The sequence below is a fragment of the Bradysia coprophila genome, chromosome II, assembly GCF_014529535.1.
Source record: "Bradysia coprophila strain Holo2 chromosome II, BU_Bcop_v1, whole genome shotgun sequence".
In the NCBI taxonomy this organism is placed as follows: Eukaryota; Metazoa; Arthropoda; class Insecta; order Diptera; family Sciaridae; genus Bradysia; species Bradysia coprophila.
In genome coordinates this window covers 8,046,767-8,062,627 of record NC_050735.1, presented here as the reverse complement: position 1 = coordinate 8,062,627, position 15,861 = coordinate 8,046,767, and the positions used below count along the sequence as shown (strand labels likewise).

Genomic DNA, 15,861 nt, shown 5'->3' with positions numbered 1-15,861 from the left:
TGCCTTTATTGCTGCTGGATGTGTCCATTTAGTCTTTGCCGCTGGAGGTTTGGTGAGTGGACCACATGCTTAACGTGAACACCTAAGAACGCCTATGAGTTAGCAAGATTTAAGGATTTTCCTCTGGAAATTATATTTTCGCCTTAAGTTAGACTCAGATATTTGGTTCACAGAATTCATTAGGAATGAGTTGCACCATTTACTTCATTCTACTGTGTATGGTTAGTTTAGGGCACCAAACACGGAACTACTCAGATTATGAAGCTTGCTTGCCTACCCGTTTCTATTTTCGCAAGTTTGGATCAAATTAATTAAAATCCATCTATTACCTTTTGATGAACTTGAATGACTAACAGGATATCATCCTTAGGTTTTTTCTGTCCATGCCTTTAAATTGCTCAAAATTGTCCAAAATATCGAAACATGGAACCTCTTTCGTTACAAGGCTCGGCACAGGCTTAATTCAGGTCATGCAAAATTAACTCACTCACTCTCACAGACAATAGATTGAGCTAAAGTCGAAGCATTATAATTTGATCGATTCTATTCATTTTTAAATAATTGTAGTTTTACAAGAAATCATTTCGAAAAAATTACAGTATAAAAGCTTACACTACACATGCGCATTAGAGCTGTTTACTCGCGGTATGCATGCGGGTAATCCGTTCAAAATGCACGTGTCTAAGCTTTTATACTGTAATATTTTCGAAATGATTTCTTCGAAAACTACAATTATTTAAAAATGAATTAAATGAGTAGAATCGATCAAATTATAATGCTCCGACTTTAGTATGATTTTCAGTCCACCGCATTACCTTTTCATGGCACATGTCGGTGCTGCAGTAGTAAACGTATTTAAACACTTCAGGTTCGGTCTGTTGGGTCAACCTGAATTTGTCCAGTTTGGAGATTAAATTTCGAATACGTTTACTGCTGTAGCACCAATATTTTCAAAAGAAAATAACGACTCTGTAAGACTCTGCCTAAAACTTGTCCAGTCGTGTTTTAAAACCCTAACTGTAGATTGACATAAAATTCTATTGTTTCGGACCTTTTCCAATCCACGCCATTAGTTGTATAAATCTATCCGTCAGAGAGAGCTTTTTCTCCTTTGTTACGATCTGTCAGTTTTTCTATTTTGCGATTTAGTATGGAAATGAAAACTAAAATTGAGATATCTTTGCTGTTTTAAGTGGTTTTTCATATTTGTTTGGACCAAAATGTTTTAAAGTGTGTTTGGAATCGATTGACATTAACAAAATAATAAAATAGAAAAAAATATTTTCACACAATCTGTTAATGCCAATCGATTCCAAACAAATTTTAAAACATTTTGGTCCAAAAAAATATGAAAAACCACTTAAAACAGCAAAGATATCTCAATTTTAGTTTTCATTTCCATACTAAATCGCAAAATAAAAAAAAACTGACAGATCGTAACAAAGGAGAAAAAAGCTCTCTCTGACGGATAAATTTAAACGAATTTAAATGATACACCAAATGAAAGGTATTTACAATACCGATCGACAAAAAAAAGTTTATAGAAATCGGATCACCGACTCGTGAGTTAGATCCCTTGGTGTGAACCAGGTACAGGGCGCGAAGCAGTTTTTGCTTATAGGTCGGCCAAATTTGAACGGATTTCGACTGCTTTATTAGATAGTTATTGACCGTACCAATCAGGGAAAAAAAGTTTATGAAATTCGGTTTACCACAGGTTTCTTGGAGTGAGCTCATATCCGGCTACTTGGCCGTACAGTGAACGTGAAGTATTTTGTCAATATCTAGAGTAAATGTTGACCAAATTTCATGATTTTTTGTTTGTTTGAAAGGTATTAAATGAAGAGTCAAAACTATTTTCGGTTTACTAACAAAATGGCTACCGGCGGTCCATATTGGATTTTAGTAAAAGTGGAAAAATAATACTTAGACAGTTTCTGCTAACAGAGAAGTAAGTGGTTTTGTGTTTGGGGTTGCAGGCATCCTATATGTGGACATCTATATCTATATATAGCTATATTGAGCTATATACAGTCATATAGAGCTATATACATGCATATAGAGCTATATAATAGAATATTCATCTGTAAAATGTTTATTTATAGTAAAATATAGGTAATTATAACGGTATATAGCTGTTTAAATAGGAATTTATGAAATTTGACTTCGTACAGGGCTGTTGATATTGCCTCCGGCAATTTATGTGTACAAGGCAAAGAGTGGATAATATAAGTGTTTTTAAAGGGCGAATAGCTTTTCAGTAGAGAAGAGTATGAAGTAAGAGAAATAAAGAGTTTCACATTAAAGGCTTTTGATGCGAATAGGTGTTTCGTACGGGTCGGCGTTAGCTATGTTTTTAGTTCCAGTTCAAGTTGTATTTGGAAGCGATACCAGATAAGATCGAGCGATTGAAAAAAAAACATTTTTCTTAATTTTTTGTTGTTTATTTAATAACAATGTCTAACGTTGCATTTTGGTCGATATTACAATAGTATGTATACAAAGTCCAGTACAGTTTTAAAAAGAAAAGATTGTGAAAATAGTCATTAAAACAATAATCAAAGGAATTTACCTGCACACTCCATCAGAGTTTTATTTAACTACAAGATATGACAAATTGAAGATCTATTTTTAATTAACAATTCAAAATGAATTGGTTCCAGGAATGCTCCAAATCCTTTTAAAGGTTTTTAATCACAAAAAAATGTTAAATTGATATTTAATTTGACAAAATCAACACATTTTCTTACATAGGTTGGTGTCGAGAATAAACAGTTTTAAGGATATGGTCTCAAAAGTTGATACTATTTACTTTTAATATGTTTCTCTACTCTAATAATTTTGATTATCTTCTTGACATTGTGTTCTTTTACATTTATGTATGAGCATCTTAAAGAAACAGGGCTTATTGCAAAGTGTTATGAACAAGAGTGAGAATACCGAAGGCCAGTTAAATAGGTACGACTCTTTCAACCTTTCCGACGCAGAACGAGATTCTAAGCAAGAAGTTGTCCAAAATTGTGTTACTAATTTATGAGTTTCGATTAACTCTAGCTAAACATAGCAACGCGAAATATATCTGATTCAAATTTTGATCAGGCTCGCACGTTAGTAAGCGGTTTGTATTACTGCCAACTACTGACAAGAGTACAAGAGAAAAATTTGAATTCTTAATTCTTTATAGCGAAGATCAGTTAAATTTAACTGGCCTTGAGGACAACGTCTAAAATTTATGAGTGAAAATAAGTCGAAATTTAAAGCTCGAATTTACGACACTGCATTTGTAGCTTATGTCATTTTGCCATGACCCACAAGTCCAGATAACAATTAAATACCTCGAAATATCTCTTCGTTAAGACACAGTGGATTTTGGACGCGTACACCTTATGATTGTGATCACTTTTGCTTTATAAGTGCGTTGCTTTATGCTTAGAATGTTGTTTACGTCGATCAAAAATAACTTGTCCGGATGACTTAATTGTAACTTGCCTTACGAGAATAGAGCATGTAGTATTCGGAAAGCATCTAGTATTCGCTTTTAATGAGGCAAACAATGAATGAATCGAGTGTTCACGGAGTTTGAGGACCAGTTTAATTTAACTAGTCTGTGGGTCAGCTGTCGAAAATTCAAGAATGAAAGGAAAACATTGAGAGGAAGTCCAGTTTAAAATTATTTCTAATCTATTTCATTTTGACCTATGACCCACACATTTTAACAAAAATTTGGCAAGTTTGGTAAGTTTAAACAACTGGTCAGCATTTCCTCATCTTTAGTCGTAACAGTCTACAGAATTCTCAACTCCAATCCAGTGATTACAAATTTAGGTTCCTTGATTGTTGGCATGATTCGCGTCTCTTTTTCTGTTAGAAAAAAAAACCTGTTCCCGTGCTTGTCGCTTTAAGATGCTCTGATTTAATATTTATTTTTGTTCTCAGTAACTGATAAGATTAATTTTTTGTTCTAAAATATTATTTTTTGTTCATCATTTCTGTCCGACTATCCAGCTATGTTCTATAAATTTTGCTATTGTTGTTTCGCTGGTGGCTATTTATATAAATTTCCATGAATATAATTTCTTTATCTAATTTCCTCCCTTTTTTTCTGTTTCTCTCTATAGACGTAATCATCATTTCTATTCAAGATGAATGTTTGCTGTGTATATAACAAGGTGTTCTGTTCATATTTATGTATATTGTTTTGATAAATATATGTACCTCGATTAGATTCTAATTTTATCTTAATAAAAGTTTGTAGGTTTAGATTTACTGAAACCGAACTCTAATTCTCGTTTTTGCTATTTTTGTTTTTGATTTATTTATTTATTCATAATCCACAATAATGATATTGATATGCTCTCTTAGTTTGACTGTCTAGTTATTTCTAGTCTATCTATGGGACGTGGTACAAATAAATTAGATTGCAAAAACTGTGAAAGGTATCAATTAACACAAAAAGAATAAATTATCGACGAAAAGATTTCAGCCTTAAATCGCTAGATACAAAACATTGTAATACTTAAGATAAATTAGCTCTCAAAGTGCTAAGCAAACAAAAAAGATCAAATTGTTCAAAAGTTATCTTAATTTTAAAAGGCAACGTGAACGTAATTATAAAGAATGTTATGATGATTACTACTTAAAGTATACATAGTTGGTGCGTGTAAAAGACACTCGATTTATTTTTGAAAGAGACCTGATTTTTTCCATTTGCTGTAGAATTTTAGTTGACATTTTTTTCTCCCCGACAGCCATTGTTTCGTAAAATCAAATATTTTACTTCTCAGGACGTGTCTTTATGGTTTATATTATTAGAGAAACAGAAGAGAAATGGTAGTCCCGGACGTACATAGAGTCAAGCGAATCTCAAACAGATCTGGCCTAATTTTCTTTGTCTGATTTTTCGATATGAGAATCAGGATTAAGTTGATTTTGGTGGATTTACAGTGGCTAGGCCGTTCATAAATGACGTCCACTACTTTTTGTCGGTTTTAGACCCCTCTCCCCCAGCCACTGACTGTATGGACATTTTTCATGTTTTTGACGTTTCAAGTGTTGAAAGTGTCAAATGTCAGTAGTTTCCCATAGACTGTTATGATCAGAGCGAGAAAGCCGAAGACTAGTTATTATAACTTGCCTTGGGGTACTTGTCAAAGTATTTGCTTCTCTTTCAACATGGTACGTTGAAAGCGAGAGGACCGAAGACCAGTTTATTTTAACTTGCCATGGTATACTTGTCAAAATATCTTCTTCTCTTTCACCATAACAGTCTATAGAGTGTTATGATGAAAGAGAAAGAAATATTTTGACAAGTACCCCAAGGCAACTTATAATAAACTGGTCTTCGGTCCTCTCGCTCTGAACGTAACATGTTGAAAGAGAAGGAAATACTTTGACAAGTACCTCAAGACAAGTTATAATTAACTAGTCTTCGGTTTTCTCGCTCTGATCAAAACATTCTTTTCATACGCACTTCTCAAGAAAAATATTCATAAGCGAGCACATGTGACAAGGACAGCCGTATTAATGTGTCTTGTCTGTTTTAAACACTGGGTACTGTCAAAATTATCGAAAACTAAAATTCTTAGTTTGGCTGGGTTTAGAATGTTAGCCACTGTAAATCAAAATTTTAAGGCTCGCCCGTATTCAAATTCAGCCAAAGTCAGTGATAGCTATTTATGGTCGGGTCCTTCACCCATGCTGACTTCGGAGACTGGACTGTAGAGTCGAGGAGGACCTGCTCAGCTCATCTACTCGTCATAGACAATACTTTGTGAATATCTTGTTTTTCGGCCTGATGAATGACTGTGAATTTTTGAAAAAAGAATTAGGCGTATCTTGAACAAAAAATCTGAACCGAACTCATTCAGGTAGAATCAGATTTCAAAGATCAGGTAAAAGTTATAAAACCAGCTTTCATTCAAGTGAAGTTCAGATTAGTTCGAAGTCAGATTTCAGGTTGACCGACGGTTGTTTTAACCAGTAGATTGAAATTGGACTCGTAGTCTAGACAGCTTTTTTTTGAGGAATGAAAGAACGCAGGAACCACTAGAATGATAACTCGAAAATATCAGAGTCAAGTTAACTTCTCATTAAACCATTAAAAAACAAGAAGAAAATGTATCGCATCGCAATACAATCACTAAATATTTCACTTCTATTATCAAAAGTATCAGCTGCTTGTGTATGATGTAAAATCCTTCGTTTTAATGAAATACATTCTGCTATAGCAACTACTGAATTGAGTTGCTATGATTTTGCTACTTAAGACCGCATTAATCAAAGGTCATTGCTATGCTCACTTTCGTCGTTGCTGTCGATAGCAATTAGAAAAAAACGTTTCTCAAAGGTTAAGAGCCTCGTTATCACACACCAACCACGATATTATGTTTGTGATATTTTGACTCTGTAAATTTTCAATTCACATAAAGGTGGGTGGGCTTTATGATGTGTTGTAAGTGATTGAGAGTGAGTTTCTGTTTTCATGATAATAACACGAATTGCACTCCGTTTCATTCCGTTTTGCCACCGTTAACGATGAAAACTTGAACACTATTCAATTTTTTACCGTTTACAGTCTTCTCTCACAAATTCATTTTGTTTCACTGGCTTTCGTTGAATTGTCATGTTAACAGATGAACCGATTCCTAAACGGAGTGTAGTGCGTTCCATGCATTACGATCACAAATTGTACGAGATTAAATTTTGTGTCCATTTACTTGATTAATTAATTTTTGTTCATTTTAGTGTCAACAACAAAACGGATGAACAGGTTTCAAAACCGTGACTGAGCGATTCGTGCTTTAAGACTTGACAGCTTGCTCTCTCAGGGCTCTATCACTAAGTACTTTTTGTTGAATGGATACCATACTTAAGTATGGTTTTTAATCAACAAAAAGTACTCAGTGTGAGAGCCGTGAGAGAGCGAGTGGAATGGAAACTTTAAGCATGGATCGTACATAGTACACTCCGTTTGGGAATCGGTGCATCCGTTTATCTGACAATTAAACAGAAGCCAGTGAATAAACATGAATCTGTGAGAGAAAACTGCGTACTAAACGGTGACAAAATTGAATCGTGTTCAATTTATGATCGTAAACGGAGGCAAAACGGAATGAAAACGGAGAATTTGTTTGTAAACAGAGAGTATGCAATTCGTGCTGATATGGATCGACTGATAAATTGAAAATGAATGTGCGAGAGATAAGTAAACTCCTAGCTATTCAATATGAATATGTTCGGAATTTGTTTCGATTTTTTTAATTTAATTTTTTTTGTTTAAACAAAATAATGATCTCAGAATGAAAAATATAAATTAATTAAATTAGACGGAAAACAAAATAAAAAAGTACAAAATCAAACGAGAAATATTTCGATTTTTAAAAATACAAACAAAATGCAATCATCAAAAATGCGCTGCTCCACTTGCTTAGAAAACAAAAGTAAGAACTTCTCTTAAATATTCTATTCATTTCCAAAGTAAAAGTAAAAAAATTTACACCCAAGAAAACTTCACATTTTCTATTGTAGTTAGCATCTCCTTGATTCGATTTATATTCAATTTTTTTTCTTGTGTCTGCCATTACTCTAAGGGGCAGATAAAGTTATACATCACTGATAAAGCGAAAGATAAACTCTCGGTATTATACGAAACATATTCAAATTTAATCGAACTTGAATGAATGAATACCAGAGAAGCGGAGTGTTGATGCACTCTCAGGGAAAAATTTATTCTTTCCCATAGAAAGTTTCGTTAAGAAATTTTCCCTTCTTTTATAAAATAAAACTTAAACAGCCAAGTGGAAAACGACTTCACTACCTGCAGTGAACATTTCAAATATTCGAATGCTGATTAATGAATTGGCCCATCCATTCATTTGCCATTATGAAGTTTTCCAAGAATTTTTTTTCTTTTTAATTTTCAATTGTTCGAAAACTAAACTCTTCATTTCCACTCTCCGTTCGATATTGTTAACGAATATGCTGAAGACGGTAGAAGACGGTATATCAGATATATGTATAACATCATTTGCCCCTTATTGTTAGGTCAATTGCATTTAATTAGGTTACTAGTATTTACAATGTTCTCCATTAAAATATACAAAAAGAAACGAGAAATTGATTTGTTGAATGAAACTCTTACATAAAACTGGATACGTAATGTTTCTTCAATTTTCCAAACTTATTCCGTTGTGTCCAACATTTCACTAACTGCTAATCAATTTGTTGTTGCAGTGGCACTCGTGGGTACAACTGAAGAGAATCGAAAAAAAAGATTTTTTTAGTAAAAATTTTTTTGTTTTGTTATACCATTCGAACATACTCCTAATAGATTCCGTGGAACATATCCTTCTCTGCCTGGCGAACATTTAGCCCACCACCATTCCCTCTCCGAATCGTCGCCTTTACGCAATATTGTCAATCGATCGTTCACATCAAAGCTTAATTCGTCCGGTTGCTGCGAATCGTAGGCAAACACCGCAAACACTTCGCCATTGTTCAGTATACCCAGTTTCTCCTGAATACCTGTCATTCGGGGAATAATATTGGTAAATTGTGACCTGGATAAAATTCCATCTAGTACTTACTGTACAAATACTCGGAACATCCATCGAAGCCCTCTTCATCTTCTTCACATTTTTCGGCTGGTGTTTCGTGATCGGACAATGTGGCCGCAAATAAGCATGCACCCGATTCGACCAGAAATTTCACCATTTCCAAGTTATTACAACTAGCCGCACAATGTAACGGTGTCCATCCGTCCGAATCCTGGGCGTTCACGTCGCATCCGTATTCGACAAGGAATCTGTGTGAAAATGAAGTAGAAAAAATTGCGTGAAAAAAGCAACAAACACTTCTTGTTCTCACAGGGGATCTGCAATTTGCTCTGGAAGACGTTTGCAAACAACAATAAATGATTGGTTCAAACTCTCTCACGTAAATGCAAATGACATCATTGGAATAGTTAAATGCAGAAACGGAACATGTCCCATTAGCAAATTATAAGAAAAATGAAATTATTTTGGTTTGGGTCCGTTTCATATTGGATGTCAATAGTTTAGATAGTTTAAAACAAAGAAACGGGACTAAACATTTTCTCGTAACTCTAACTACACAGCGACGCGAAAGAGACCTAATTCAAAATTTTCTTTTGTTGTGCTGTCAAACTTGACAGAAGAACAATACATAAATTTGGATTTGGATTTCGCGTCGCTCATGTGACATGTACCATTTCTGCAATTGCTATTTTTTGTACAGCTTAGAAAAACGTAAACAAATTAATTCTTCAAAAGGCTTAATCCTATCACGTCATTTCGTACCATTTCATTCTTTATGTAGACAAAAAATAATTTTTAATGCTACAAATTCAACCTATCTATCCGTATGGCTTTGAGTCTTTATTTGCCACACATAAAAAGCATACATTTCTATAAATCATCAAATGACACATAACTTCACATACACGTTAGCTTTGGATGCATCAGAAAAATTGCAAAAAATTAAACGATGCAAAGCGCGCCGATTTGTAAACGGTAAAAATATGAAAAATAAAAGAAAAACTTTTTCTAACATACTTGACTATTGCAAAATGTCCAGCGCATATGGCATTATGGAGCGCTGTTATCCCCTCGTCGTTAGCAGCACTTGGATTCGGCACCTGCAAACAGAAAATAAAATCATAATCATCCAATGATTCAGCAATATACATGTTTTAGTGTGAGTGATGGAGTGTGGTATGGTACTTGGATCGGATATCAATATTATTTTTTTCCTCTGCGAATCAAAGTCATTTGAGAGTGGAGTGATAGAGAATTTTTAAATGGATGACGATGACATGACGTACACAAATTTGTATGATGAAGGACTGGTTATTTCGCAAGGAATGAGGAATTATTATTAAGAATTTTATTTAGTGGAGTTACCGAAATTCACCAAAAATTTACCAAAACTTAACCAAAAATTTCATCGATAAATTTCAGTGAATCTCGGCAATTTTCATACTATAGGTGCTGCTTTCTATATGCTGGGTGTTGGTTTTTCACAGCTTGTTATAGTCTTCTACATGCTACTTGCATCGGAAGCCGTACTTTTCATGTTTCAAGCCTCGTTTCAAGCGATGCTTTCGATGACAGCATGTAGTAGTTATTATCCTAACGCATACTATTTTTTAGCTAATGAGATGATTCCAGCCGAAAGCGAGTTATGGAATGGAATGCGTTAGGAAATAACGCAGTCGCGTCTATTCAACACTAGTTAGGTAATATCAGATTATGCACCTCTGTCGTAAATGTTTATTTTGACGATTTGGAAGTTATGTATCGAGCCGAAGGCGTGGTAGATACTCCAAATCGTCAAAATAAACATTTAGGGCAGAGGTGCATACGCTATTTTATCTGTCGAGAACATATCGAGACATATCGAGATAAAGAAATTTGCACTAGGGATAATATCGATATTATCGTTCTAGGCAGATAATAGTATTTTATCTGTCTAGAACGATAATCTTGAGCTTATCCTTCTAGGGAGTTTTTGTTTATCTCGATATATCTGTTCTCGACAGATAAAATATGATATGCACCTATTGCCAGACTGTTATTTTGACGTGTAGGCATTATGGCCCACGCCTTCGGGTAGGGCAATAATGTCCCACACGTCAAAATATCAATCTTGGCAACAGGTGCTTTATATATATTACATGACTAGGGATAAAAAGATGAAAAGTATAGTTTTCGTGTGAATTTTCGTTGATCCGAGGCGAAGCCGCGGTCAATAAACACACGAAAACGAGACATCGATGCGACGGATTTTACATGCTGAGTGCGTCGACAGTTGCTAGAACTTCAAAAAGTGTTTCACTAAATTATATCGAGAGATCAAAATGACCACACTTCGATCTTTAGTAAGAGAAAGGAAGGCAAGTGGAATCATCAGCGCCTCGAAAATTTAAATAAATTTAAATAAATTCTTGAAACCTCTTGAGCGATAATCTGAAAATCATCAGTTGTTTAAAATCACCTTTGTGATAGAACTAAAAAAACCCATAAACAATTTCCTTCCCATTTATGGCAGTAAATACTTTCTTCTATTTGCATTCTCGAAATCCCAACGCGACATTCGCCACTTGATTGAAATTCTTTCGTTTGATGGTTATTTTAGCAGCACTTATGAGCGTAATATTAAATTGAGTACAGAATATCGTTTCCATGAAGCCGACAAACGTGTGCCTCTGTTCAGACGACAACAATGCAATTAATCAACCATGGAATTATACTGACAGTTACAAACCGTAATTAAAGTACCGGCACTCAATTTGTCACACAAATTGGTTTATTAGGACATACATTTCGAAACCCTGATATTGACAACCTATAACCAAACCAATGGAGAGCAATAGAGCAAACGTTTAGTTTCATTTTCCGCACCATCTACCCTACAAGTGGATTTTAATTAGATGGGGACAATTCAATTACATTAATGAATACTATACAGATACACCGCAAATTCATTTATTTTAAAAGTACAGTCAAGTAGCTGCAATATTCAGATCAATATCAAATAATTATACGTGCGACGGCGGAATGGTGTTATTAAATAGCAAGAAAATGTTTCGAATATTTCTGCAGTGTAGTTTGGTACGAGAGAGATTATTCAAAACTAATTGGGAGAAAATTTGAAGATAAAACGGCTCTAGCAGTATTAGCTTTCGGTGTGGTACTTACGATTCAATTAGTTGTGAATCATTGAACCAAGAACTATTGAATAATGTTAAATTTATTGGTTGGTGTTCTTCGTAGGATACGACAAGAGTTCTGCATGTATCTCACACAACCCACATTATAGTGCTTCGAGAAATCAGACAAATCAGGCAATGATTCCAAAGCAAAGTTTTTAGCCCCGTACGAAGTACGAAGGGGCTTATAGGATTACGATGCCGTGTGTAATTGATGGAATTCGAAGCAGACGGTAAGGGCAAAGTGTTTGCCTATGTTCATAGATGACGAATCCGCAATAAAAATTTGGGCCGTCTGTCCGTCTGTCCGTCACGTCGATATCTTGAGTAAATCAAATCCGATTTCAAAAAAAAAAATTTTCCTTAAAGATAGTCAAAATAGTGAGGCTAAGTTCGAAGATGGGCATATTCGGGTCGGCCCTTCGTGAGTTAGGGCCACCTAAGTGATTTAAGGTCTTTTGGTGATATTTATGGCAAAATAAACGATGGAAATGTAAATGACACGGCAAATGATAGGTATTGTCAATACCAATCCAGGAAAAAAAGTTTTTTTTAAATCGGGTGAGTGGACCGTGAGTTAGGGCCTTAGAAGTGAAAAGCTACTAGGGCCCTATGCGTATTTTACATAGAACTCAAGTAAATTTCATTCGTTTTTCGTAATTTTTGTGTCATTTGGAAGGTAATCAAAAGCCGAATAGAATGTTGTTGAAAAAAAAAATTGGGTCCTCGGACTAAGGCCGCTACTAGGGCCCTATGCGTATTTTACATAGAACTCAAGTAAATTTCATCCGTTTTTCGTAATTTTTGTTTCATTTGAAAGATAATCGAACACCGAATAGAATGTTGTTGAAAAAAAAAAATTGGGTCCTTGGACAAAGGCCGCTACTAGGGCCCTATGTGTATTTTACATATAACTCGAGCAAATTTCATCCGTTTTTCGTAATTTTTGTTTCATTTGGAAGGTAATCAAAGGCCGAATAAAATGTTGTTGAAAAAAAATTAAATTTGGGTCCTCGGACTAAGGCCGCTACTAGGGTATTTTACATATAACTCGAGCAAATTTCATCCGTTTTCCGTATTTTTTGTTTCATTTGGAAGGTAATCAAAGGCCGAATAGAATGTAGTTGAAAAAAAAAATAAATTTGGATCCTCGGACTGAGGCCGATACTAGGCCCTATGTGTATTTATACTCAATAAATTAAAATTTTAGGGCTATTTGAAATTTTTGTTTTATTTGAAAGGAACGTCGTACGGGGCTTCGTAATTGCGCTATGCGCAATTTCTAAGATGTACACATTACATAATAATTTTACTTTAACTACTTTAACCGGCGCATAGGCTTACGGTCAAAATAGGGTGACAGACGCACTAGGGTCACGTACGCAATAGATATACGGGTTTGTACGGGGCTCAGTCGCAGCAAACGCTCCGACTGTTCTGATGGCTCGTTTTTAGATAAGTTTTCTTGAGTTTCTCAAGTTTTGTTGATTTCGACAAAATTAATGAAAATTGAAAAAAATTGATGAAAATTCAAATTTTCCAGATTTTCTCGATTTTCCTAAATTTTCTCGATTTACTTAAAGTTTTAGGATTTGATAAAATCGAAAGAATTTCGAGAAAAATTATGAATTCTCTCGAAGTTCTGTAAAATATTCTTGATTTTCTACATAAAATTTCTCAAATGTGTTAATGTCAGAGAGAAGTGAAATTTCAGCATGAATTGTTTCAGTTGTTTTTCAGCTGATGCACACATACAATCAAAACTGTTTATACGGCTTAAGCTGCTGCACGCCCAATGCGTAGTAGTGATAAAACCGTATAAAAAGTTTTGATTGTGTGTGGATCAGCTGAAGTAAATTCACACTGAAATTTCACTGCCTCTGACTGTAAGAGCCCAAAATTTCAATCAGAAATGTGACTCACCTGCATTGTAGTCTTTTTGACCAATTCTAATTCACCCTCCAGACTAGCATCCAGCAGCAATGCCAACGGATCGAAACTAACCCTGCGAGCCAATTTCACTTTACCATTTTCGCTCAACGAAGATCTCGTTCGACGTACCACATCGTGAGTATGATTATTGACCTCTTCGTCATTCGTTGACGATGTTGTCGATTTGTCGGTGTCGTCAACCGTACTGCTGCTGGATGACTGACTGCTGCTCTTATCTTTCAGGTTGCCCTTTTCGATTTCTGGGAATAAAAACGCTGGCGGCATTTCGATCCGCCGGGACGTATACTGCACCGGTTTGATACCAGACGTCATTGATCGCAACTTTGGCTGCTCGGATAGGGGTTGCTTTTTGATTGTTAACGGTCTAGCTTTAATAGGAAGATTATCGGCGGGTTGATGGTTCGCAGATGTTGTAGATTGATTATCTTGGATGGGTTCGGTTACTGGAGGTTTATTGATTACGCTGACTACGGTAGGCACTGTCGATGAAAGACCGTTTGATTCGGATTCCGTTTGTTTAGCCGGTTTTGGTGGCAGTGCTGGTCGACTTTGTTCACTATCAACACCAGTGGAAACAATTGGTGTTGAGTTTACATTCGGAGCGACCATATGCACTTTAGGATTTTGTGCAACACTTTTCGCTGCATGCGTTACCGTCGTCGGTGCAACACTGCTTATTGGTTTCCTTGGAGGAACAACCAGATTACCGGATGGAATTTGGTGTTTAGCCTTCGGCTTTATCGCTGGCCTATCGACTTCATTTTCCTGATTGCCATTGGAGAACTGTACCGAGTTCGTAGTCACAGTAGCGACAGGTACGGCTAAAGACCGGTTTATCGTACTCAATGGAATACTATGCACGGTTAACTGTTGATGCGATTGACCATTCAATTTCGTTGAACCCTCCGACTCACTAGTTTTATCACTGTCACTTTCATTACTCTTCTGCTTCTGATGCATTGACGTAACATTGTATGGTATCGCACCGCTACTAGCACTTTTACTCAGTCCATATTTCGTTAAGTAAGGCAAAGTTTGAAATTTCGAGTCATTTTTCTTGGTAGAAACGTCCGATCCAGTTTCACTGTCCAAGTCCTTCGAATTCTGTTTCATATGCAGCTTCTGTCTGGCCAATTTATTCTCATCACTGTCGGCTAACGTAATATGATTCACATTGATGTTGGTGTTGGTTAGTTGCATATTCTGCTTCAAATTCGTCAGATCCTGGAACAGTTGCTGTTGATGTGGCTTTTTGATTTGATGCTGAGCTGGTTTTAGTGCAGTTTTTTGTGGCGTATGCATATACGGTTCAACAGCAGCAATGTTTCCTCGTGGTATAATCCGTTGTGATGGATAGACACTATTTGACGGCCTGCAATATGAATTCATGGTTTGTTTAACAAAAAGAAAATACTTTTAACGATCCGAACGGGTGAAATTGCTGAAGGTGACTGAGGATGATGTAGACACCAAAGTTTTTTGGTTTGACATCAGGATTAGCAAACATAATAGTCACATAAATCACGTAAATCCACTACAATTCTAGTGTGTGCTCTTTCATTCCACAACTCAATCGGATCGTGTTATCTCACCATATGTACATATAGTTCACAGAACACCTGTTCATAGAACGTACTTCCATGTAAATGGATACGTAATGAGTTTTTAAGTACTTCGATGGCCAATGTGAAAATGTAATGGGATATGAAGTTCGTTAAGTTCACCCGAATAATGTGTGAGCTGTACAAATCACTCGTGTTCGAATGGAATAGTTTCTTGGCTATATATGTAAGGGGTGCGTAAATACCAAATGTAGTCGATATTTCTGGCTCCAATATTTTGTAACGAAAACGAGTTGAAAATGTGTGTGGAGAAATTTATGTGTGTTTGAGTATGGGTCATTTTAGCATTAATCACCGAAAATACAATTTCGAAACATTGTGAAATACATGAATGGTTACGCAGTCGGAGCAAATTAACCTTTCACAGACCGGACATATCATATCACCAGAATTAATGAGTACAATAGCTATTTTGATCGAAGAATCTTCAACAGACTGATATAATAGTAGATTACATTGGATGCTGCAAAAACAGTTCACTTCATGAGGTGACAAAATCAAACTGTGTCTTTATCAACCACCTTCGTTAACTGCCTTTTAAATAAACGTAGAGTTCGT

General features: G+C 35.6%; 1 protein-coding gene and 1 long non-coding RNA gene across 7 annotated transcripts in view; both read right to left on the bottom strand.

Annotated features, from left to right (window-relative positions):
• Nucleotides 1-15,861, bottom strand: part of LOC119070809 — a 531,393-nt gene that overhangs the window by 359,584 nt on the left and 155,948 nt on the right. The window lies entirely within an intron of this gene.
• LOC119070145 (apoptosis-stimulating of p53 protein 1) overlaps nucleotides 7,560-15,861 on the bottom strand; it is a 150,715-nt gene continuing 142,413 nt past the window's right edge. For all 6 annotated transcript variants that reach the window (XM_037174490.1, XM_037174481.1, XM_037174494.1 and 3 more), the window contains 5 exons: nucleotides 13,652-15,053; nucleotides 9,573-9,655; nucleotides 8,586-8,803; nucleotides 8,321-8,523; nucleotides 7,560-8,250 (listed from right to left, as the gene is read on the bottom strand). In XM_037174490.1, the coding sequence (XP_037030385.1) occupies nucleotides 8,212-8,250; nucleotides 8,321-8,523; nucleotides 8,586-8,803; nucleotides 9,573-9,655; nucleotides 13,652-15,053 (1,945 nt within the window). In that variant the 3' untranslated portion in view covers nucleotides 7,560-8,211. The remainder of the gene's footprint in view (nucleotides 8,251-8,320; nucleotides 8,524-8,585; nucleotides 8,804-9,572; nucleotides 9,656-13,651; nucleotides 15,054-15,861) is intronic.